The sequence below is a fragment of the Thalia democratica genome, chromosome 7, assembly GCF_965202585.1.
Source record: "Thalia democratica chromosome 7, ktThaDemo2.hap1.1, whole genome shotgun sequence".
In the NCBI taxonomy this organism is placed as follows: Eukaryota; Metazoa; Chordata; class Thaliacea; order Salpida; family Salpidae; genus Thalia; species Thalia democratica.
In genome coordinates, this window is record NC_139171.1 from 15,645,749 (window position 1) to 15,672,849 (window position 27,101).

The following is a 27,101-nucleotide window of genomic DNA, read 5'->3' on the forward strand; positions in this document are numbered from 1 at the left end:
CTTACCATTTTTTTTCTATAAAATTTTTCTTAAACTGATAAATGATTTCAAAGTAATAAAAGTTTTTTTTGTGAGTTTTTTAATTAACAATACATTTTTTATAACAGGTAAAACTAATGCTTGTTACATTTTGCTTGATATTTATATTCTTTCAATTTTGCACAGCACAGTATGGGTACATCAGGGTTGGAAACATTGAAAACACAACTTCCTTGAGTGTTTGCGCCACATACAACAACAAGTTCAAAACAATTCCACCCAATCAAAACTTCCCATACAAGTTCCAGGACCTGTATCCCAGCTATGGGTGCGCAAACTCATCAGCTTCCGTTGATTTTCAAAACCAGTTTGTGATTATACAAAGGGGTAACTGCACTTTTGCTGAGAAGGCTTTGAACTTTCAAAGGAATAATGCTTCAGGAGTCATGGTGGTGTCAAATACGAGTTTGGTGTTACCTTTTGCCACAAAAGAGGAGTACAATAAAGTAAATGTATTTGTCATGTTGATCTCTGAAGAGTCCTACAAAAAGATTGTCAGCTTCACTGCAAACCTCACTACTCCTGTGGTTTGGCTGTACAGTGAGGAAAACTTACCTTATGACTTCAGCAATTCAGTTTTGCTGATGCTTGCTGTAATTGTGTTGGCAATGGGGTCCTGGTGGCACAAAAAGTCTTTTAATTCTGAAACCCACAAGAAGCAAAACGATAAAAAAACCGAGGAGTTTGACATCCAAGTCAAGCACACACTCTTCTATGTGATTCTCAGCTCTTTAACAATAGTCCTCATGTACAATTTCTATTACTACTTGGTCACCATCACTCAAATCTTCTTTGTCATCGGATCTGGCTTCTCTCTTTTCAATGTGTTGAAGGGGGTTGTGTACAAACTAATCAACATGTCAGGCCACCAACTAGGCTCACAATTTCAAAAAACCACATTTCACTTTTATCAGTTTTACTGTTACTTGTTTCTTACACTGTGTCAGTTTCATGGTTCGTCTTCAGGCACTCCTGGTTCAATTGGATACTGATGGATATTTTGGGAGCTTCCTTCTGCATGTACGGAATAAAATCAGTTGGGATGCCTAACTTGACAGTTTCATCTTCTCTTCTGTCCTTCTTCTTTTTCTACGATGTGTTTTATGTGTTCATCACTCCCTACATAACCCCATCAGGTCAGAAATGTCAATTTTATTTGTATTCATGTAATTAAAAGTATTTATTTTTGTAGTTGGGTTTTAATAAGCTTAAAAAGAACAAAAACAGTTTTGATTATATCTAATAATAAATTAGTTTTAGTATTGTTAAAAACCAGTGAGTTCTTAAGTATAACTCCAACTAATATTCAGTAATGTTTTAAAATAATTAAACTCTCAAATACATCCATTTTAAAGAAGTTACATTGATCATAAGGTTTTACTAAACTAAGTAGTTTTTTAATAAAAAAAGCAAACCACGTTTTATTTTTTCATTCAACTACAACTCACTGTTTATAAAACATTTAATGTTAATCTCTATTTTTGAAAACAATCAATTATTTTTTCAAGGCCAGTCAGTCATGGTGAGTGTGGCAACAGGGGGAGGAAGTGGTTCAAACGAGAGACTTCCCGGTTTGTTCGAACTTCCAAAGTTTCACGTTCCTGAATGCACCCAACTCAGTAACAGCATGCTGGGTTTCGGTGATGTTCTGTTGCCAGGTATATTGTTTTGTTGATAAATTTTATGAGTTTTTCTGTAATTTTTCTTTTAGTAGTTTATGTTTTCTAAAAAGATTTTGTAAGGCTGTGAACTACAAAACTTTTTCTAAAAATAACTTAGCTGTGACAGAAAACTTAAGGTCACAATGTAATTAAGACATTTATTTCACAACAACTTACACCGACCCTTTTTAATGAAAATTTGTGCTATTTATAAGTCACTTTTTACAGAAGAAAAAAAATAGATAACATTTGGTTTATGGTTTTAAAAAGAAGAAATTTTAACTAACTTATATTTCTCATAAATTTAAAAACTACTGACAATCTATCTTTAAAGTCTAAATAGTTGGGTTGGTTTAAAATATTTTGCAAAAATAATTTTCCAATAAAATGAATTTGTTATTGACACACTTTTCATACTTTTTTTTTGACTTTCTTGCTTTGGTCCCTCATATTAAAAAAACTTTTTGAAATTTGTTAAGTAATAAAAGATATGCACTTGCTGAGATATAAGTCTACAAAACAACATCAACTTGTACAAGATAATTTTTAGCTTTTGAAATTTTTGCACTATTTTACTTCTTGAAAACTTTTAAATTGTTGTTTTATCACCTTTTGTAGAGCTGTTTTCATTTTTTTAAGGCTATAAAGTTATCTACTAGCTGAGGCAAAAAGTTATATAGCTCAACCAAAAACTTGTGAAAATAACAAGAACTATTTACTTTTAAACTTACAGACCTTTTTTGTTATATCCTAAAAATTTTGTAACACTTTCCAATTTCCTTCACCAGGTTTGCACGTTGCACTGTGCGCAGTGTGGGACACCAAAGCAACCATCTTCAACCAAAAACCCACAAACGTGTACTACATAACATCAGTGATATCATACATGTTCGGACTGCTGCTAACCACAATTGCCCTCACTCTGATGGAAATAGGTCAACCAGCGCTTCTGTACATCGTCCCCTCGTTGCTATTGACGACCTATATGGTTGCTATGCGGAGGGGGGAAGTGAAGCAGATGATGAGGGGGAGTTTTGATTGCGACGTCACAAAAGGTGGAGAAAAAGATGCTTTGCTTGAACCTCTGACATCATAATTAAGTTTAACTTATATTCGTTTTTTTATTTGTTTCTAAAATAGTAAATCTTTTTACATTGCTGTTAATTAAATTTCTTTATTAGTTTATTTAATTTTTTAGTTAAGTGAGTTGGATTTAGTTACGACTTTTTAATTTCTTAAGTTTAAAAAGTATTAATCACAATTTGAGGCTTGCAGTTTACTTAAATGCACAACTATGTTTAGTAATATTTTTCATATGTTTACTCAAGATGTACAATATTAATTTAACAAACTAAATTTTTTTGCTAAATTTCTTTGAAAAATTTTAACCACTACTTGAGGCACTGCAGTTAAATATATTTTCAGTTTTTTGCAATTTTTTATGCTTTCAGTATTTTGTTTTACTTAAAAAGTTATAAACAAAAATGTGTCATCTGCAAATGAGTTGCAATTAAAATAGTTTACTTTTATGAAACATAGTATTTAGTCACTTTAAATTTTTGCTGAAATTTGTTAGTCTCTGTTTTTTTAAATATAAACACCTTGTTTTAATATCAGTAAGTTTATTTAATTTAAAAAATAACTTGTATTCTGTTTTTAATAAAAATATTACTAAAGCGTTTTTTGTTCATTTAAACCTCATAATTGTTTATTAAATATGTTTTTAAATTAGTTTTGTCAAAGTTTTTGTTTGTTGTTGTTTCTCAACTTTTTTCGATTTCGAAGTTAATTAAGTATATATATATAAGAATTTTTTTTAATTTATATATTTTTAACTTTTTGATATACATACTGAATATGATTTAAGATTAAAAAATAAATTTTACCATAAATATTAGAAAAGAAAATAAATTTAAATACTTTGTACATAAACAAATTTATTTTCAACAATTTATTGTTTAAATGACTATCAATTCACAACTTTTTTGTTTATATAAGTTTAAATCATTGTTTATATGTTTATGATTAATTTATATACACTATTCTACTATATATCATTATAAACTATTTCTTGATTTTTTTGTTTTAAAGTAAATATTTGATTGTTTTTCAAAGTTGTATCCAATTAACTGAAGCTGCCTTTTTTATTTTTTGTGCATTAAATGTTTAAAATTAGGTTTTCAAATCCTTTTATGCAAAAAAAAGTATATTTTGTACTTTGTGTTTATATTATCGCTTTTAAAATACACAATTTAGCAGTCGAGTAAGTTTGGTATAAAACTTGCATAGTGGCTTTGTGAATTTTATATTATATTGTATATTAGTTTGTATGAAGATTGCTTTTTATCTTTTATCAATTTTATACTTTATATTAAAAAAAAAAAAACTTTTAGGTTCTAGTAAACATTTTGAGGTTTTATAAATGATATCCTTACAAGTAAATGTTTGTTTTTTTAGGTTCTTTTTTATTATTTTCAGTGCATAAGTTTTTCAATTGTAAAATTAAAAAAATTTGTTATAAATGCATACAGTATAAGATAAATTGGTTTATTACAATTAAATTATACAAAAACTTGATTTTGTGTTTTCTTTATTTAACTATCTAAAATTAAGTAAATTAAAATAAATAACAGCAATTTAGGTTAGTTTTTGCTGTTTTAATGGTTTATTTTGGAAGTAACATTACAATTACCTTAATACAAGTTTAGTTAAAATTGTAATTAGTTTTTACTAAGTTTTTATTCTGCTTAATAATATTTTGTCACTATGTTATACAACTTCTTAAAACAAATGAAGTTTTTCTTATATTAAATAAAAATATGTTTTTCTCCCTTAATAATTTTCACTTAAATATTTCATTTGTAAATTATTTAGCATCAAAATTATAATTCAAAAATTCACTACATTTTTAAAATGAGAAAAAAATGCGCTTAGCTTTCAGGATATTTACTTACAAAATCTTTCAAGTATTTGTTTATTTAAAATGTCGGTTTATCAATAATACGGATACATTTAAATTGTATATTTAACATAATGTAAACATTAGTCGCGTTGTTATCGAATGATGTTAGGATGTAAAAACAATCGGTTCAATGTAAACAAGAATTGGGTAAAAATATCAATTAGAATTTTAAAATTTAGTTTGACAAGTTTGTTTGTTGCATAAAATATTTTTTTTTTGTGGTTTAACTTAAACCTTGAACTTAAATTAAACATATTTAATAAAATTTAGTTGTTTTTGTTTAAATATTAAAAACACATAATAAAATTTTTAAAGTAGTAAATAAATATCGAACAGTAATAATACGATTTTAAAGAAACTGTAAACTACCTTCAACTAGCTCCATTTAAGAAAAACTTGTCTGTTTTGGTTATAACTGTAAAAATATTTGGTTTTAACAAAAAGATATAAAGTAACTACATAATGTTTACAATATTAAAATCTCTGCTTTTTAAATATAAGTTATACAATCTCCATGTCAAAAGTTTTTATTGTTAAATTTAAATTTATTCTGTTTTATAAAACATTTGAATTAATATATTATGCCTAGACTATCTTATTTATTTCATATGGTTTAAAATTATCCGTCTGCAGAAAGTAAATTTTATTGTTTTAACGAAACAAACTTTTAACGTTTTGCAGAAAAGCATTGTATGAAAATTAAAAAAACAATAACAATTTCAACAATAATGATATTAACAACAACAAATTTCCTTCTATAAAAAAATATTTTTTAAATATTCGTCCAATCCTTAAATTGTAATAATAGAAAGCAAACAACATTTACAAACATAAAAAGAAGAATTTTTTCTTTGATTTCCTCAAAAAAAATAGTTATAACATAAGTTTGCTTTAAACTGTAATCTCAGCTTATTATTTAAATATTTCATTTTCTGGTAAAGTATAATAAATTCAAAAAAGTAATCTTAAATAACAATCTTAAAAGTAATTAGATAGAAAGTGCTAAAACCTAGACCTAAACCTAATTAGTTTTTAATGATTTATCGTTTAAATTACTATCAAATCACAAGGTTTTTGTTTAAATAAGTTTAAATCATTGTATATAAGCTTATGAGTATGTTATACACAATTCTACTAAATATCATTTTAAACTATTTCTGAAAATTTTCTTTTTAGTTTTATATTAAACATTTATGGTTTAATTGTTTTTCAAAGTTGTACCCAATTAACTGAAGCTGCCTTTCTATATTTTTATTGAATGCACTAAATGTTTCTTTTTAAGTTATCAACTCCTTTTATGAAAAAAAAAACAAAAAAATTTTACTTTGTTTTTATGTTATCGCTTTAAAAAATACACAATTTAGCAGTTGAGTTTGTTTGGTATAAAATTGCATTGTAGCTTTGTGAATTTTATATTATATTATAAATAGTTTGTATGATGTTTGCATTTTTATCTTTTATCAGTTTTATACTTTATTTTAAAAAAGGTATAAACTTTTAGGTTTTATAAATTATATCCTTACAAGTAAATGTTTGTTTTTTCTAGTAATTTTTTATTATATTCAGTGGATAAGTTTATAATTGTAAAATTAAAAAAAATTATATAAATGAATGTAATAAATGCATACAATATAGCATAACTTGGTTTATTACATCTAATTTGTATAACAACTTTATTTTGTATTTTATTCAAATAAACAATCTAAAATTAAAATAAATAACAGCAGTTTAGGTAAATGTTAACAATGTTTTTTCTGACTTAATGGTTTATTTTGGAATTAACGCTACAATTACCTTAATACAAGTTTAGTTAAAATTGTATTTTGTTTTTATTAGGTTTTGTTCTCCTTGATAAGATTTTGTCACTATGTTATAGAGCTAATAAATGAATTTTTTCTTATGTAATATAAAAATATTTTTCTACCTTAATAATTCACACTTAAATATTTTATTTTTAAATTACCTAGCATCAAAATTATAACTCAATAGTTCACTACATTTTTGGATTAAGAAAAATTTACGCTTAACTTTCAGGATATTTATTTACAAAAGCTTTTAAGTATCTGTTTGTTTAAAATGTCGGTTTATCAATTATACGGATACATTTAAATAGTGTTTTTAACATAATGTAAACATTAGTCGCGTTGTTATCGAATAATGTTAGGATGTAAAAACAATCGGTTCAATGTAAACAAGAATTGGGTAAAAATATCAATTAGAATTTTTGACTTTAGTTTGTCAAGTTTGATACAATCTCTATGTCAAAAGTTGTTGTATGTAGTTAAATTAAAATTTATTCTGTTTTAGAAAACATTTGAATTTATATGTTATGCCTAGACTATGTTATTTATTTTATATTGTTTAAATTTATCTGTCTGCAGAAATTTACTTTATATTGTTTGATGAAATAGAATTTAAATGTTTTGCAGAAATAACTTTTGAATACAAAAAAAGCTTAGAATATTAAATTTAAATAAAATGTTCTTAACCTATGCTTTTTGTAAATCAACTGAAGATTTTCTCTTTATTAGTGGCTTTATCAAAAGCTAAATCAACCTGTTTGATACTGCTAACATTTTAAAACAAGACTAAAGTATCTTTACATATCCAAAACACTACCCTAAAGGATTTAAAACAAATTAGTTTTTTTTTTTGGTTTTGTCTAAAAAAAAACATTGTTTAAAATATTTGTTTGGTAAACTTTAAACATAATCTAAAGAAGACCTAAAATTATATATAAATCTACTAGAACATATATAGAATTACTTTGCATTGAAACACATAAGCAGTAAATCTTCAAACAAGGAAATGTATATTAATTAAGTTATACAAAGCTAACTTTCTTGTTGCTGTTTATTTTTGTAATTGTTTTTTTGTTTAATTCAGTTTTTCATTATCTGTTTTACTAGTCATATGTTAAACTTACATTTACTCTTACTCTTAATAAGCTAAGGTTTAAACTTTAAACCAGTAAATAACAGTTCATAATTTTAATTCATTTCAAAACATTTGTACAACAGAATTTTTTTAAATTTTTCTCTTCATGATTTGAATATTTTATAAAACGTTTGAAAATATTTTTAATCTACACACAAAGCTGATTTTTCTAGCAAAATTTAATATTTAGATGAACGATTAAACTTAATTGAAAACGTTTCTTATAATTTAACGACTGATTTGAGTCTGAAAAATCATTTCTCTATAAAAGTTGGTACTAAAATAGAGACTATGTTCAGATAAAAGTCTTAAGTTTTTTATATTGGTAAAATATTGAGCACACTGATACGAATAATATACTTTGTAGAACGAAAAACAAGTTGTTAGAATGGTTTCATACATACTTCAAAATTTAAACAAATATTTGTTTGTATATACTAGTTAAACAAATAAATTTTGTATACTTAAGATAATCATATCATAATCGAATGATGCTTGAATGTAAACATAATTAGAATTTAAACTTAATTTAACTCTGTTACTCCTTTATTCGTTTAAACTTTATTAACCTAAGCATTGTAGCTGTTTACAAACAAAATAATACTTACACACTTTTTTTTTTGCATTTTTAAAAGTTCCGACTAATTTCATATTGCAGAACTTGTGCTTTCTAATAAATGGTAGTTTGTAATATTTTACAAACAGAAAGAAGGTAGTGATACTGGGTATCAGTACTAGTTGTTACATTAGAAAAAAATTCAAACAAGTCACACATTGAAATATACTTATATAAGGCCAAAGTAGGAAACAAACTTAACTTAATGGTATAGTTAGCGAAACGCTTTTTTACTTTTAGAACTTTAACTATGAACAAAAGGAACACAGTTTTGATCTGATTGCTTTCAAAGTTTATAAGAACATGTTTGGTAACGACTCTTACCACGGGGTTTGCAAAAGTAAGCAAAAATTATTTAAAGGCGAAAAAGTAAATAGGTTTATAGGAAAGAAGTGGTATTATTCTTTCAATTTCTGCCAAGAGAACGAGTTTAAGATAAACCTCTTTTCATCTTGTTTTAGATTTTAGATTACTATTAGTGTTTAACTCAAAATGAAATTATTAACAAACTATGCCTATTTAGTTGCATCTAATAAGGGAACTTTCGATAATTTTACCAACTTTAAGTAAAAAAGTAAAATGACTCGCTTACTAAGTGTTAAAATGAAAGTTAAAATTAGTTAACAATGCGTTAGTAAATTTTAAGATAAAAACTTTTTTGATTAAAAATATGCTTGCTATTAGATTTAATTATTATATACCAGTAATTTTTCTTAGAATAAAATAGCATAGGTTAAGTAAAAAACAATATTTTTACATGAAGTGTAAAGTAGTGTTGTATTTTTGTTTGTTTTTCTTATTTCCTATTGTATAAAACAGAGTATTTAAATAAATAGCTGTAAAAATTTTTACTGGATTATTGGTAGAAAAGTAATGCTAATTACGATAAACGAAAATATAATCTTAAAATACTTTACTGATTATAAAAAGTTGATAACTTACGACTTATATTCTTAAAGTTCTCTATTTAAACTTTGCAAATAATAAAATCATTAAGTTTTAGATATTCAGTCCATTGTCTAGTGATATTAAAGTTTTTTTTTTTCAAAAAAAATAAAAAGAGATTTAGAACCTTGCTCCACATACCAAGAACATAATTTTCAAACTTGTCCTCACATCATCTACTTCAATAAATGTAGTTAGTTTCGAATTAATACTAATCTGTTCACTTATCATACCTAATGTTTATAGACTGTATTTGGACTTGTTCTATTCAGTAACTTATTTACAGTTCTTTTGGAACCAGTTAGGTAGTGTAAATATTCTTTTTTATACATAAAACTCGGGTAGAATATTTTGATTGTCAACAAAGTGTTATTTCTTATATTTGTTTTATAACTATATAGTTCACGGGTGCACGACAGTTCAAAATCTTGAATTTTTTAAAAACGGTAAAATTCAGAAAGTAATATATTTTAAAAAAATGAAGAACACATACGTGAGACATATCAAGAGCTACAAGCTATTTTATTTTTTGTAAAATTTTTAGTTTTTTCAGTTATGTCTTCTATGAATTTAAAAGATAAATTAACTATAAGTAACTTTCAAATATCTCAAACAATATATAAATTTTTGTCAATAAGAAAGAATAGGTTAAAGATATTGATAAGACCTACAAACCAAATTTTTGTAAGAATTTGTTTTGTCATGTAACCAGAGTTTACAAGTAGACTAAAATTTGTTTTAATATTAACATTTTAACTTAAAAAGTATTTAAATTAATACAAAATATACAAAGTCAAATATGATACCTTTTAACAATCATTTATTGCTACCCAATCTAGTAAAATGTCTTTCAAACTTTTAAGAAAAATTTTAAAACTAATAAATAAGATATAAAATTTAAATAAAACACTTAAAGATTATTTTATATATTTTAACTAATTTCAACTCAGTCGATAAAAAGAAAAATGTCACAACAATTAACAAAAAAGGATTTTAACTTAATCAGAAATCTGTGCAAAAGCATAAAATAAGAAAAATCAAATTTTAAAATTCTACTTTAGTGAAATTATGCATAATACTGCAATTATACCAAAATTTATAATTCAGATCATTAAATATTTACACTAAAACGAGGTAGCAACTAAAATAAAGTTGTAATACTTCAACTAAGTATGTTTTATACATTGCAGTTCTATTCTCGTTACTTCTTTGCTGTTTTGCAGTTCATTTTCAAACATCTTTTTCTTTCAACCAAGGATGGTCGAATACCTCACTCACAGTCAGTCTGTCTTCCACGTTGTAAGAAAGCATCTTTCGAATCAGATCTTTGCATTCTTCACTGACGTCAACTTCAAACTCAAGCTGTTTACTCAGCACCTCATCGTCATCTTCGTAAGCGTAATCTCCCTGCGAACAAAAGTACAACACCTGGGCGCATCCCCACAAGTCCACATCTCTTCCGTACCGTATTGATTTTTCAACCTGCTGGGGCGTCCTCAGACCACGGGTGCCGCAATGGAAGTCTAAACAAGGATTTACTTCCGCAATGATTGAGTGGCCGAAATCTAACAGCTTCAGTTCTTGTGCGTTCGGATCATAGAGAATGTTACTCGGCTTAACGTCCAGATCGTAGACATCATAGTCATTCAGTTCAATTATCAGCTTAAGAATCAACTTGAAGATGGTTTTACATTCTTCCTCATCGAAATGCTCATCGGGCTGATCGGTGGTCAAGTCGTACAAAGTTTGTTTAAAATTTTCTTCGTAGTCGGTTACCATGATGAAGTAGGTGTCAAAAACGTACCAATCCCGAACTCCCAAGACCGTAGCCTTGTAGTTTTCCGCGTGGACACATTGGGCTAAATTGTGCACGCGGTACTCTTCCAACTTTCCGTCTTCATCCAGATAAATGTCTTCTAAATCTGAAGCATCTCCACACTCGAACCTTTTAATCGCCACGTTCCACCCATAATGTTTTTCCTCGCCTAGAAATACAATGCAGTCTTCGTTCTCAAAAAGTTTAGAAACAGTTTTGTAGTTATCGTGAAAACTTTCCAGGCTACCACGCTTAAGTTTTTTGTCGTCTATTTCAACCGTGGTATCATATTTAGTTTCATAACTAACACAGGAAGCATCACTCACTTTGAGGTTGCTGATTGCAGTGCAAAGATCGTTGTCTTCTTGAGAAGATGAATTTCCGGTACATGGCGATTGTTTTAAAACAACTGCTTTATTAATCTTTGCTGAGGAATCACCCATGTTTAGATTGTCACTTTCTTTGGAACAAATTTTTTCAGTTTTTGTCATCAATAATTTTTAACCGTTTTTCTTGCTTTAAATAATGTTAGTATAAAAAGAATCTGTTTTAAGTTTTCAAATACATTTTATGTTTTATAACTTTTATCTAAAATGACAAAAAAATTATATCATTTTAAAAATGTTTCAAAGCATTTATTTTTCATCTTTGATACTGATACTAAATGTAGTATAAATCAAATTGATGATTTTTAAATAATTTAACAAGATAAAAATTAAAATGTCTAAAATTTAACAGTGAAGTCTTTAAAGTAGTTCATGAGATCAAGCGATAGTATATTTTAAGTATTGTTAATTATTAATATTGGTAAAAAAACAGTTCTTAAAAGAAAAATTATTTTAATCTTATTTGTTGTTAGCAGTATAAATTTTTCTTTAGTTTTTAAATACATAGCTTTTACAATCATTAAAAAATATGGTAGCTATATTTAAAAAGTTTTGAAATAGTTAATATATATGAAAACAGTTTAAAAGTTGTTTATGAACTTTAAAGAAATAAAAAAAGAAGTTAAAAAAAATCTTTAAACAATTAAAAATTAAATTTTCGTTTCAAAGAAAAAAAAACTTAATAGAAAAAAAAAAAACCTTTACTGTTATACTTCTGGTTTTTAAAATACAACTTTTCATCGATAATAGACCTAAAATAAGTTGAAACTCAACTATGTTTAGGTCAAAAAATTATAATTAAAGAAAAAAAATGAAGCACAAAAAACTTTAGTCTATAAACTTTGTAGAGAAATAAATCAAAATTTAATTAATTTAAGCATAACTCGTTTCTATTTTATATATAGCTAAATATTTTAGTTTAATTAACAATGGTAAACTAATCAATTAAGTTTTGCAGTTAAGAAAATGAAAATTTAGCTGATAAAGTTTCACAATAACAACTTCAGCAATATAACTTGTTAAATAGCTTATATAGTTAAAGTATTCTAACTTTTTTCATTGTAATAAATTAGATTTTGGTAATACAAGATTACATTGTATTTATTAATTGTTTGGAATTGGATCAAAGCTATCTAGCTGTCTAATAAACAAGCTATTAAGCAATTGCATCTAAAGAAATATATAACAAAACTAATAAAAAGTTCTATACATAAGTGATGGAAAAATAAAATATTTCAACATGAAGTTTAGTAAAATGTTTAACAACTAACACTTTAAAATAATTACCTTCATTTAAACAAGTCGAAATCTGAACATGTTTACTCACACAAACATATTAGAACTACTATATAAAATACGCTAAAACTAAATATTTTCATATAAAGTAAAAGCTTGCTGTACACAAAACACCGACTGTATTAAAAAAATTTTAATGTTTTATTATCATTCTCATAAACTGAGAGCATCAGTATTTATCATTTTCAGTTGTTTACTACTAACTTTTACAATTATTGTTTTATAAAAAAGAAATAAAATGTTGTTGCTTACGTTAACTTTTTAATAAGCTTAAGTTTTAAGGTCGAAAAAAAATTAAACTAGCTTTTCGAAATGAAAAAAAAAAACGAACACTGCTATTATTATATTCAGAAAGTTGTAAAATTAAATTAAATTCTAAGAAACTAATTTGAAAACTATAAAAAATCAGTTAATCTGACATAAAAGAATTACTTGGAACTATTTTACTTAATAATAAGTATTATTGTAATGCACACTTAAATGAAAACTAAAATCAGGTTTAAATTGTATAAAACTTTAATCAAAAAAAAAATAATTCAGTAAATTTTAACTTTAAAAATGTAACTAGCCAACTTAACTGACTAAAATCGAAAACCAAGTTTTTGTTTTTTGATGACCTTGTTAACTGGCGCCAAAAAATGTTTAAAACAATGCAATATTGAATACATCAAAGATTTTATTAAAAATACAACTCATTAAAATTTTTGCCAAAAACAAATTAAAATCCTTTAATTGAGTTTAATGAAATATTTTGTTATCTTTTACTGTATATACTTTCAATGCGAAAAATTTCACTTGGAAATATATATACTTTCAAAATTTGTCTTAAGCTGGTCTTGTTATTAAAGAAAAAGTGAAGTATATTGTTTACAAATTTTAAAAGAAAAAGCAGCTATTAACTACTTGTAACTATTTTCAAGACTTTTATGTGCTCAATTAATGATTCAAGTTCAAGTGGCTAAAGTGAGTTCAAAAACAAGTTTTAATTTGTTTTATTTTATCTTTTTTTGTGTTTAAAAGTAAAACATGCAGCTTATATGTGTGTAAAGTTTTGAGGTGTTTTTTGATTATAACAAGTTTTTTACAAAACCAAAAAAGTTGTTAAGTGTTATATAAATTTTTATAAAACATATTTTGTGAAAAGAACTGTGAATACAATAAGTTATAAATAAAATTGTTATGTTATAAAAATTCTTAACTTGTAAACTATGTACCTTTGAACTTAAGCTGCCCAAACAGCGCTTAACATAACTTAAGCTCATAGAAACTTTTTTCACACAAAGTTACAAAAATACAGTTAACAAGAAAAAATTATATTATTTTTTGCTCTCAAAACAACAATAAAAATACGAAACAATATTTAAAATTATTATTTTTAGAATAAAACTCACATTATTTACTTAAAACTTGTCAATTAGTCAAAAAATAGATAATCAAAATAAAACATTTTGTTGCAAAATAAAACATTGTTTATTTAATTATGCAAATAAACAAAACTATTAACATTAATTCTAATTTATTTTTTAATTTCAGTCACCAGATATTTAATAACTGGAACTAATAAATACAAGGGTTTGAATATATTTTGTCATTAAAATAAATAAGTACTAACTTGTCATCATATAACCAAATACTTTACTTATGTTTAAATATTTGAAACTAAATTAATTATATCCAATTTTTTTATAGACAAGCTAAAGCTGTTATTTTATAAATAGTACTACGTTTTTATGACTTATTTTTTTTCAAACACTAAATATACCACTCACTTACTTTGCTTTAAGCAAGTAACAACAGTAAATTCTTTTTATATTCACATATATAGAAAATAGTTTTAAATGAATTTCAAGATATGTTTTTGTAAAAAAGTAATCATTTACTTCTACAGCAATAATTTTACTGCACCTTTTACTTTATAAAAGCTTTAATGAAACAGTTTGTTGCTAAATAGTCATGAAAAAAATTTTTTTTTCTAAATTCCAACACAACTTTCAAATCTTTTTTAATAAAATAAGTTAATATACTGTTGAATAACTAACCAAAGTCTAAAAACACTTAAAGTTTTTGTTTGTCAAATTAAAATCAAATTTAATCCTTAATCCTATATAATGAGGCTTCAATCTGAATTTTTGTTACTTTAAAACAATATTTAAGAAAAATTACTATACATTGCTTAGATTTGTTTATCCTTAAATTGATATTAATTAATAAAATAGCCTATAAAAACTCAATTAAAATAGGATATTTAGAAGGATTAAGTCTACTAATGTACAAATATAACTAATAAATTTACTTATAAATAGGTAAACTAATATATATAAAAATTGACACATATATATAACATCAAATGTTCTTAAACTATTTTTCAGGGTTTGTCTACTGAAATATGTGTAACTTTTAAATTCAACTGTTTTGACAACTTTAACTTACCCACTTATTTGGTTACATTATCATTGAATATAAAACTATACTTTTATTACTCTTAAGCCTTAAGAAAAAAACTAAAATCCAGTTTTGCTTAGATATATTTTTACAACACTAACAATCAGCTTAAAAAATGATTATAATAAACTTAAACTTGAACATAGTGAGGTTGATTTTAAAACTTACCTTAGTACAGATTCAAATACTGAAAAAAAGTATGTTTTTATTAAAATACTTTTCCCATGCTGTACCAAGATAAAATAAACACTTAAGATCATAAAGATTATTTATTCTAGATATTCTAGAAACAAATGATCTATCAGAATGATGTTAAATAAATAGATGTGTATTTTATTATTGTAAGTAAAGCAGAGCTTTAAATTAACTTGTGATATTTTTTCTTTTGAAATTGTGCATAAAAACTCTTAAGTCAACTTTAAGTAGCATTAAAGATGAAAACTATCAATGTACTTAAACTATCAAATAAAAGTATATTAGAAATATTATAAAAAAAAACAATAAAACATGACAAAATATCAAATTTAAACTATACATAATGCTGCTGCTTGCTTTAACTTTGGTGTAAATATATCTAAAGAGATGAAGGCATTTTAAAATAAGTTATTTATTCAACATTCAAAAAATTCATGTATATACAATCCGTGTCTAAAACCAAACCGAACAGAGACTTTACTACAAAAACAACAAACGGATATAAAAGTTAAATAAATTAATTGGCCATATTCATGTTGAGTTTTTGACTTCAAATGGTCAAGTTGATGAAATGTAGTAAAATTTTTTTAAATCCTTAAGTATTACTAACGGTTTTAGCTAATTAATATTTTAAACTAATCTAAAGTTTTAATCCGTATTATTTTATGGTAAATCTTTATAGTCACAAAAGGTAAGAAACAAAATTAGTAGCTGAAAAAGCAGCTTGAATTTATTTGGGATGTAAGTTTAATTTAGTATAAAATAAATTTTTTAGATAAGGCGTCGTTCAAGTTTGTTAAATAGTTGTACTGATAAGTTTATTGAACACTGTAAACAAATAGACGCTTCAAATTCTGGTCTAAGAGCTTAATTACTTGTGAAAAGACATTGCTTTAGTTACTCGAGCGTAAATTTTTATTCAAACTAAAGTGTTAAATTTGCATAGCGACAATAGGTTTTTGACAACTTTGATCTGAAGGTTATAATGATCTCACAGACATAAATGTTTAATTTAATGGTTCTACAAGTTTTGCAGCTTTAGTATTTTCAGATTTTAAATCTTTTAGATCATAATTTTTTTGAAGTATTTGTTATTTATTAAGCTTGTTATTTTTTGATTAACTTTTTATTTTTATTTCAAACTCAGACCTTTTTTGCTTGGACTCGGCTGTTCAAAAAATTTCCCACTGTGTATACTGAAACTTGTTCCTGCGAAATTGTTAGTGTTCTGCATTTTATTTATTCTAAATACTATGTCTCCATTTTTACTTTTATGAACTCAGGGTTTTTAGTAAGTTTAATTTAAAGTCCTGCGCTTTGATTATTATTTAATTTTTTATATAAACCAACAATGTTATGCTGCTCTCAACTTTACTTACTTGCTTAAAGTTAAAAATGTCATTTAAAATTAGAAAAAAAATTATTTTATACATAAAATGTTTTTTTTTAATACATATATATTTTTTAAACCTTAGCAATTAATACTATTTCAAAAGTTTCTAATGCAACTTTACTAATTTTACAGACATGTTGTATGTCAAGTTTAGTTTTGTTGAAATGTTTTAAATTATGATATTAAGTCTTAGTTGATAGTAATAGTTATAATAAATAAATTAAAGCATTGCTGTAAAACAATTGTAATTAAATATTACTTATGTTAAAGAAGCACAGAGAAATGGCAAGAGGCCATTGAACATTTTAGTTCAAAATTTAATACATATTTATTTAGTTATCAGGAGCTGTATTTCATTTTTAAAAAAATGGGTTTAAATCTATTTTGCTTTAAGAATATTATAACTTATGTATCCTTAAAAAAACAAATTTTTGTTCTTTTGAAGTATAAAGATTTGTTGTAAAACCTCAAATTTATGTCAAAATTAAGACCTAAAGCAATTGCTAAACATTTCTTGAAATCTTTTATAGTAATATTTTTTTTTAGGTTTTTTCTTTTCTTTAAGTTTAAGTTAATTAAATAATATCACTTTTCTCTTAAAGTTCAAAAAGAAGTAAGTATATAAATTTTCAATTAAAAAAACTGCTATTCTTTGAGAAATTTACTTAGTGTATTTAGGACAGTATTTTAAAGATAGAATATCTCAACTGCCTAGAGTTATTATTATGTTTTACTAAGTATAGGAGAATTTTTTAAACAAATTTGCAAAATAAAATCATCATTCAGCATATAACTTTGTTTTTACTTTATTCAAGCAATTATTTGATATGTACTTTTTTTTTTGATTTTTTAATTTTTATATGGTCTATATACAGGCTTTTTTCTTAGCTTTTTGCTAGCAATTTATGACAAAAGCAGTGAAGAACTGTAAACTTTTACAGTGGTTTTTAAACTGTAAAAGGCAAAAACTGGTTGGATTAATAATTACTTAACCTTAAAAAAAACCGATTTTGAAGCAAAGAAATCAAGTTCGTCTAACTATGTTTAACACTTAGCACAACTTTTTTTCCGCAAAATTATTTTGCTATCAACCATGGCCGCATAAACCCCGTTTTCAGCCCACTGTAAGAAGTAGCAGCCTTTTAAGTCCGAATCTGCTTTAATGTAAGCAGTGTAAAGAAGCATTTATTAAGAGTTAACAAATTTTAATATAATCATAATTTAATATGTTTTTAGTATCGAATTTCTGAAGTTGTTACTTATAAAAATTTGATTGACTTAACCTTTTGCTTATTTAAAACTTAAAAGTGTAAGAAATTATTTTATAAGAAACAAAAAAAAATCTCATTTACCTTTGTAATATTGTAACTCATTTAAGTTCCTCGTAGTTAAAACATTAACTAAAATTATAAGTATAAAGTTTTATGTAAATCACGACTGGAACAAACAAAAAACTCTTTTTAAATATAGCATGACATGACTTGCTAGTATGTCTTAAATCTACTTTGTGCTTACGTTATGATTCAAAAAAATGTTAAAATTTTCTTTTTCTGTGGTACTTATTTAAGTTTGTACCATATTAAATTAATTATTTAACCAACATGATTTTTAGATAAACATTTTAGAAGTTTCAAAAATGTCAGTATCTTGTGCAATCTGTCAAGAAGATATAAATTTCTGTACTGAAGAAATTTCAGTCTTGAACTGCGGACATCTGTATCACAATGGGTGTCTTCAGCAATGGTTGGATGCCAATTCAACCTGTCCTGAATGTAGATATGAAGTTACAAGAAATAATTTTGTGCAAAAACTTTACCCTTCTAAAAAAGAAGATATAGTTCATGTGTACAAAGGATCATCTGATGAAACTAAAAGCATCTTAAAAGTTTACGAAGACACTTCCAAAAAATTGCAGATGTTATTTATTGAAAGAATTGTGAATCTTGAAAATAGCAACTTAAGGTTGAAAGAAGATCTACAAAATAGTTTGAATGATCTACAAAAAGTCTCAAACGAAAAATACTTGGCTGAAAAGAAAATATTGATGTTGACAGAAGATCTTGAAAAGTCTATAAATAAAAATATTGTTTTTAAACAAAAAGTTATAAAAGTAATTATGGAGCTGCTTGCTTTTATTTAAACCATTTTAAGTTTTTTTTTTGTTAAAATCCAATGTATAAGTTCCATTAAGTTTGAATAAAAATGTTGTAATGGAAAAAGTAGTGTTTTATTTAAGTACATAAAAGCAACAAAAAATTGTTAGTGGATTAAATTAATTCATTAAATTAAACACATTGTTAAAAATTGGATTGTCTTTGCAATTTTCGTAAATAAGCCGCTAAATAATTACTATAACTTTAGACAATTTTCTCAGTTTAATTGCATAAAAAATATTTTTTTACACACAACAAAACTTAGCTTTCATAAAAGTTTTGAATTTAAAGATAGTTTCTTCAGTTTGTTACTTATCTTCTCGGAGGCTTATACAAGAAATTTATACCTGTTGTTATTTCTGTCTGAAACTAAGTAAATAATATAAAATTTAAAAAAGCTATTTCAGCGATGTCAATAATATTACATTAAGATAAATGTAAAACCACTTGGTATGTTAAACAACTTGTTAAACTTAAATACAAAGCTCTAATTTTTTATATATTTTATAAGAAACTAAATTTAGCTTTATTTACCTCAATGCCGCAACCCAGTATACAATGTAACAGTTGTAGTTATTATTAAGAGTGTCTAAGTAACTTTATGACTGTAGTCAACTTCGCTAAGTCTTGTAAAACACTATATTTTTTTCTGTATATAATTAAAGCAAAAAAAGTATTAACTTAATATTTGTAACCAAATAAAATTGTTAGTCTATTGGTAATAAGTTCGATTTTGCATAGAAATAAGTTATCTTGAGCCGATTTTTCGCTTTAAGTGATAATCTTATGGGGTCATAATCACATTTAGAGCTTGTTAGATGAATTGTCAAAGGTTGTTTAATCTTTTAACCTCAGCGGCGCGTCGTTGCTTCTATTCATACGAATTCAGGTTTGATGCTTATTTGCTTAAAAATGTATAATTATTACTTTTTAGTACACTGTGTGACATAATAAGTGTCAGTTTTTGGGTTGCATTTCTTTTATTTAGGCAGTTTCTTAAGGGATGGTTTGAATAAAAATATTTCAAAAGTTTTATGATTACAATTAAAGAAATTGATATTTGTCTAACAGCTTGTACATAAGTACTTTTAATTACTTGAAGTTTTTAAAGACTACAAAAAGAAATTATAATACTGCTAAACTTAAACTCATCATTTAAGTAAATAGAATACTAGTTTAACTAACACCTTTTAGAAATATTTTATCAAACTATATGTTTCCAGCAGAAATATCGTAAAAAAATATAATAGAGCTATTTTAACAGTAACCTCAAAATTAAAAAAAAATGTTTTAAAATAATGTTTTACTCCGAATGGCGTTTTGCGCTTTAACCTTAATAACTTTATAAAAGTTTAATTTTTTGTACTACCATTCTTAGCAGTTGATTAAAGTTAAAACTCAGAAAACGTTTAAGTTGTAAATTACAAGTAACGAAAATGAAATATTCCCATAAATGCTTATATCTAGTACGCGGTCGGAAAACAGTCAAAGTATAATTGCTACATCTCTATTAATCAGATCTTTTCTTTTAACACTAAGTAATGAGATTAGCGGGAGTTTACTGAAATGTTTATTAACTATAATTTTATTATTTTTTAAAATTTAAAATCAGCGATTCTCAACCTTGGGTAATTTTCCTTGTTTGAGGGTAAATTTTATTAATAAATGTTTACTTATTTTCGGTTTAAAAGTCAGTGTTTACTAAAAATTTCATTAAATAAATTTCAATTTATTTAAATTTAATAAGCTCAAGATTTAATAACCATAATTTAAATTTTCCAAATATTTAACACTACCATAGGTATTTAAGGTAAATTTGGTAATTACTTCCCATAAGAAGATAAAATTGAAATAAGGTTAGGAGCCGCTGTTAAAAATTATGTTTGTTATGCACTAATGGCCCACTAACATGCTTTAGTTAAATTAAGCCTCGAACTTTTTAATATATTTTTAGCCTATCATACCAACTTTTAACCAAACTAAACTTAATAATTTGCTAGAGCAAGGGTGGACAACGTACGGCCCGCAGAGTGAAAATGACCGGCCCCAAACCTTTTTTAAAACTTTAATAGAATCCAGCCCGCGGATAAAATTCATCCTGCACGCGAGTGGATGATCCAGCCCGATAAGCATTTTCAAAACTTTTATGAAATTTGGCCATGCAATGTAATTAATACATAGTTTGTACAAAACCTTTTATGAATTATTTTCACAAAATAAAACAGCATAACTTTGACCCTAAAAACGTTTTCAAAAATGGCTTTTTATTTTTGTGGTGATAAAAACACTCTTTCTTATAATATCTTGTTCTGTTCCAAGTCAGTTGATATAATCCTTTCTCAAATTACGCAAAAAAATTTTTTTGCTGATCTAACTTTGATGATCTTACCTACCATAATGACTATCATAAAAAATAGACATGTCAAAAATTGCTATATTTCCGAGATGTGTAGTGAGTTGGTTTTATAGATGTTAAGAAAAATAAAAAAAAAATCGTTTTAAACACTGACAACTAATGTAAATGAAACTGCTCAATTTTACATTTTAGTAAAGTAGTCCAACTTGAGAGTAGAGTTTGCACTTTTTTATGCTATTATTAAGGACTTCTTGATTAATTATATGTTTAAGTTTAGTGAAGATTAATTGTTAAATATTTCAAAGTAATATCTCATTAACTTCAGTTAATATTTACTTAAACTTTCTTTTCTTTTGGTTTTCGATCAAAGCCTTGTTTTTCTTTCAATGCATCTGGTGTTTCTGAAAAAAAGTATAAAAATAAAAAACAATAGATTCATGCATGCAACATCAGTTTTTGATTTAAAAACCTTCCAAAAATTCACCTTTACTTTTTAAAGTAATGCAGAATCAAGTTTATTAGTTTATATTGTTATTATTTAATCAGAATAGGTTTATATTCTAGCACAAGGGATGCGTTCTGATAAACTTTTTCACGATTTCATAAGACAAAAGAGGCAATTTGACCTGCTTCAAAAGATAAAGCATGAAATTTAGTCTTGTAATTTTATCATGTTCTATCCAGCAAACGACTGCTTCAAACACTTTAACTTCAGAAGTAATGTTTAATTCTGATGTTGGGATAATGTATCTAAAAAATTTAGAGTCAATTAACAAAATAGTACCTAGTATTTCTCAGTATAAAGTATACTTTCTTATACTTAGTCGGGGGTGTGTATAGACTGGTTTTACGGTTCTTGTTTTTTTTGTTAATTATATTTAAAAGAAAAAAATAGAGTCTTATTTGTTCAATAACAAAAAAAACTTGTTTTAGTACACTTGCTTGAGGTCTCTCTACTTTAAAAAATATTGAACATAACAACTAAACAACTAAACGCAAAAAACATTTACAAAAGTTTGTAATATAAACATACAAATATATATATTAATATAAATACATATAGATGCGCTCTTTTAATTAACTCCTAAGTTAATTTAAAATCAATTATTTTTCGCTTTAGGACGCAAACATAATTTGAAAGCTCAGTCTTATTTTTGTATACACCACCTTAAAAAGATTTTCTATGGTTAGCATACCGAAATCTGAACTGAAAACTTAAAAATACATGATAGGATTAAAAAAATACTTTCAAAAAACGCATACATAACGGTCAAAGAACATAAAGAAAACTTTTTGGCACATCCCAAGTGTAGATTAATCAATTCTTCTAAGTCCGATGAAGGTCGCATAGTTAAGTTTAAGATTGACTGCATCATTAATCAACACATTCAAGGTATAAAATTATATTTATTACTGACATACAACGTTAATTTAAAGGATCTCAATATTAGTTTAAAAGTGATTACTTTAAAATAAATGTTCAGTTTTAACAAGTAACATAGAATGATAAGTAATTCTTTTTAAGCAAATTTAAATTTATATTAGTTGCATACTAAAATAAAACGAAATAAATTACGTAATTTTCAATAAATAAATTAAATTTTTTATAATATGTATGAAGTTTTCTTTAAAGTTATCTTAAAGTTTGTTAAATCCTAATATAAAAAGTTGTGTAAAGTATCCATAAAAACATCCTTTACGAAAACATATACTAACTATTTTTAATTTTTATTTATTGAAACTTTGCAATCTAAATAAACAGTAGGTGTAATCTACGTATCTAAATTTCAAAAGTCACGAATTGAACACATTTAATTTTTAAAAAAGAAAAGTAAATATTGAAGATGCTTCCTGATTTTTCTAAATTCCACAGAATTCAGCGGTAATTCCTTCTTTGCAAAACGAACATCAAAGCTCAAGCAATCAAAAAAAAACCTTTAACTAAGACCTTAAAGTTTTTTTCTGCATTTACTGCAAATTTCATGCCTGCAGTGCGTAAGAACATAGAAGAAATTTTGAAGAAAATCTTCTTTTTTGGTACTTAAGCAGCCAACACAACCTTTATGTAAAACCGTATCTTCTTCATTATCAATGCTTGATTTGTTTGCTTGAGTCTGGGAAGCTTCGTAGTCTTCTGACGTGTTAGTTGCAGGTTTTTCGTCATTGTTTTTGTTCCTGCCGCAAGACGAGTGCATTGTAAAAGGTATTGTTCTCATATCTTCACAATTCGTAAGTTCTCGCATTTCAAAAAAATTTTCGAATATTCGGGATTTCAAATGCATTATGCTTGTGACTTCAGGACAGCTCCCCCATAGTTTTTCGAGAGCCTCATCCTCGTCTTTGTAATATTGATCAAAGTTGATCACAGTGCTTTCAAATTTATTATCATCTAAATAAACTTTTATACTTAATCGCGTCCAGCGACGGTTGAAGCTTTTTCTAATAATTTCGACTTTTTTGTTAGACATTTTGTTTTTATCCATAATCTGAAAAGCATTTAGTAAGTGTAATATACTTATTTAATATATTAGTACGCTTAACATTTCTGATTAGTAATTAACAAAGTGCATTAAAAGTTAACGATAAGACTAAAACTTTTGATACACTTATTGCTTTTTGTTAAAAAAGCTATTAATATTTAAGAATTAAAAAAAAAATTCTGTAAAAACAAACTAAAATTATAATTATACTTGTCCTAGTTTATCTTTAAACAAAATAAATCTAAAGCAATAGATAAACAATTTCTCGTACAAATATTATAAAAACATGTTATCTTTAAGATAAATTTTTATTTTAAATCCACACATAAATCTTACAATACATGAAATAAAGTAATACCTGTTTTGACCAAGTATTATTTTAGAATAAAATACGCTACAATGCATAAAATTAGAGCATAAAAAAAATAACAATATACATTTAAATTATTGTATTTGTTTCTTCTAAAACAGTGTTAAATATCATGTATTTCTGCATATTTAAGAATAATATCAACTTGATTTACTTTTTTTATATAGCAAAAATATACAAAACTAAACTAAAAAATACTCTAAAACATGTTGTAAGTTTGTTAACTTTTATTTGATCTATTAAAAACTATTAAACAGCAATTACAAACTTTTTCTGAGCAAAATTAAAATCAAATACACAATAGATTGTTTAATGTTGTCTATCGAAAGTAGTTTTAGTATATCTAACCAGTAAAACAACTTGCAAAAAGTTTGTAGAGGTATACTTTAACTACAAGGCAAAAAGTGCTTAGTATGCATAATTTATTGTTATTAAACTTTTGCTTAAAGCGCGATATTTATATATAAGAAAGTTCAAAATAAGCTTAGCAAACGTTTACCTGCAACGTAGTTTAAAATACATTGAAAAATTACAGCTTCTAATGAAAAAACTTTTCGGAAATATAACAAAAAAACCTACATCAAGCTACTAAGAGAAACTTTAAAAATAAGATAAACACCATAATAGTAAACTAAAATATAGTATTTAAGTAACAAAGTTACCTTTGTTTAAAAAGTTTAAGCTCAAATGTTAACAAATACAAAAAAACACTAAATATTTCAAACTTTATGATGTGAATTTTGTTTTTGAAATAAGAAAACTAAACTAATTATGTGTAATGCGTTTATTTGTACAAGTTTTTAGCTAATAGCTTTACATGCGTTGAATAGATGATAGAAACAAAAAAACCATTTGAAATAATTTAGAACACAACTTATTTACTTAAATATTTCTTTAAGTAATCTTTAAAAATAAACCATTTACCAGTTACTTTGTTTATCAAAAAAAAAGTATAAATGAAAATTTTGTAAGTATTATTAGGTCAACAAATAAACTAGTTTAAAGATTCATCACTAAAAACTTTGTCTTTTATTCGATACACATTATGTATCTGTAACAAAATTAAGCGTTGTTTTATCATGTTTTATTAAGAAAATCAAGAAAAGTATTGAAAAATATTTAAATAAAACATTGAAAAAACTTTTTGTAGTATGAAAATACTTGTACTTAAGTGTTCTAATATTCATGAAATAGCTTGTTTTCATTGTTAAAACGTACACTTTGAAATAGTAGTTTTACGCAATATAACTCTAGACGTCTAAAAGTCTTAAGTGTTAAAAATTTAATAAACTTTACAAAAACTTAACAAAGTTTATGTTTAGTTTTATAAATAAAAGATTTTTTCTTATAAAACTTATAAAAATATATAACTTCAAGTCATCAAATAAAGCTGAAAACTTATTTTTAAAATCAAACTTTGAAAGTTACACAAACTGTTAAATAATTAAATTTTATACTCAACTATATAGTTTATGCAATAAACTTTTTTATAATTTTATTGCTTTTATTAAAGCTCCTGACCTTAAAAATTTAATACTTGTTAAATATCTTGTGTTTCTTAAATTGTTTTAAACACATAATAACTGACTTTAACCCTTTGAATGAAACCTATAACTTTAAATAAAACCAGTTTTTAAATCAGTTACTATTTGCTACAAAACTAAAAAATATGATACATCTAACTTAACAGCCCTCAAGAGTAAATAACATTTTTTACATTTTAATTGTCTCTTTTTTCTTGTATTGCAATAGAATTTTATTACTATACTACAACATTTGTTAAAACTTGCTTTATTTATACTTTTATTGTTTTATATTTATGCAATATCTATGTTATGAAAAAACATGTTTAGTTTGCACATAAGCTCTAAATAAACATCTTGGAAAGACATAATAAAAATTGTAAACAAGTTTTAAAAACAATTTTTGTTATATTAAAATCAATTTGTTTTGAAATTTGAAGTTACAGTCAAAAATTTCCAATATTGACTAAAAATACAACCTTAGCATGCATTTATACATGGTCATTCATACGTGCTTAAGCTTTTTTATTAAACAATATTATATAAAAAGATCGACCATGGCCAAACACTTTGTCTAACTGATACAATTTTACATCTTACTTCTTTTATATTATAAGCTGTTTTGTTTTCAAACTTATTTAAGCTTGTCTCATTTATTTGTTTTTTTGAATAAACACTTGAAAAAATAAAACTTGATTAAAAAAACTAGATATTTGCGTTTAACAAAACATTTATTGTTACAATTTAAAATGTAATAATTAGTCTTGCTTTTGATTTATTAATTTGAAGTAGTCTCATGCATTTTTGTATATATATTTTGTACTAAACTGGGAAAATCAATTCACTTAACAATTTCAGTAAAGCATAAAATCTTTTTAAACATAATTGACAGATATACTTGAAATAGCTTTTATATATTACGTTATAGTACTTCATGTTAACTTAGTTAGCAATAAAGAATAATTTAAAAGAACATCTAATTTAAGTATAAGAATATACATTGTATTTTATAAACATATGTACCCAAAAGTAATAATATTTCATTATTTAAGTTTAACATTTTTTTTAGTGGTTAGTAAGTTGTTTAGTAGTCTACAAAATATTTTAAACTAAAAAAAAGTTTTTTTCAATTTTTAGGTTGTACATATTCTTTCTAATAATAAAGTATTAAACATTCTTCAAGGTGTTAATTTATATATAGTTTGATTGTAATATAAAATACTCACGATTTTTTTTTATTTTTTGTTAATTATACTTTTGATTATTTAATATTTGTCAGCATGCTAATGTAACTTATCATGTAGTTTAATAACATTTACTTACATCCTCAAACAAATTAACAACAATAAATTATTGACATACGAACATTAAAACCTTACAAGGAAAGCAAATTATGGGTCTGCAAATTAAATAGATATTAAGAGCTTTATAGAAAGCTGTTTAGTACTATAAATTGAGATATATATCCTCAGATTAACTCTAAAGTTTAGTTAAGATTTTTTTTTGTAAAAATGTTAGGCAAAAGGAAAAA

General features: G+C 25.0%; 1 protein-coding gene across 1 annotated transcript; it reads right to left on the bottom strand.

Annotated features, from left to right (window-relative positions):
• Nucleotides 1-10,390: 10,390 nt before the first annotated feature.
• Nucleotides 10,391-11,419, bottom strand: LOC145841131 (serine/threonine-protein kinase pim-3-like). The gene has a single exon (XM_082948503.1). It carries the CDS (start codon nt 11,417-11,419, stop codon nt 10,391-10,393), a length of 1,029 nt encoding a protein of 342 aa, XP_082804629.1.
• Between the last annotated feature and the right edge of the window lie 15,682 nt (nt 11,420-27,101).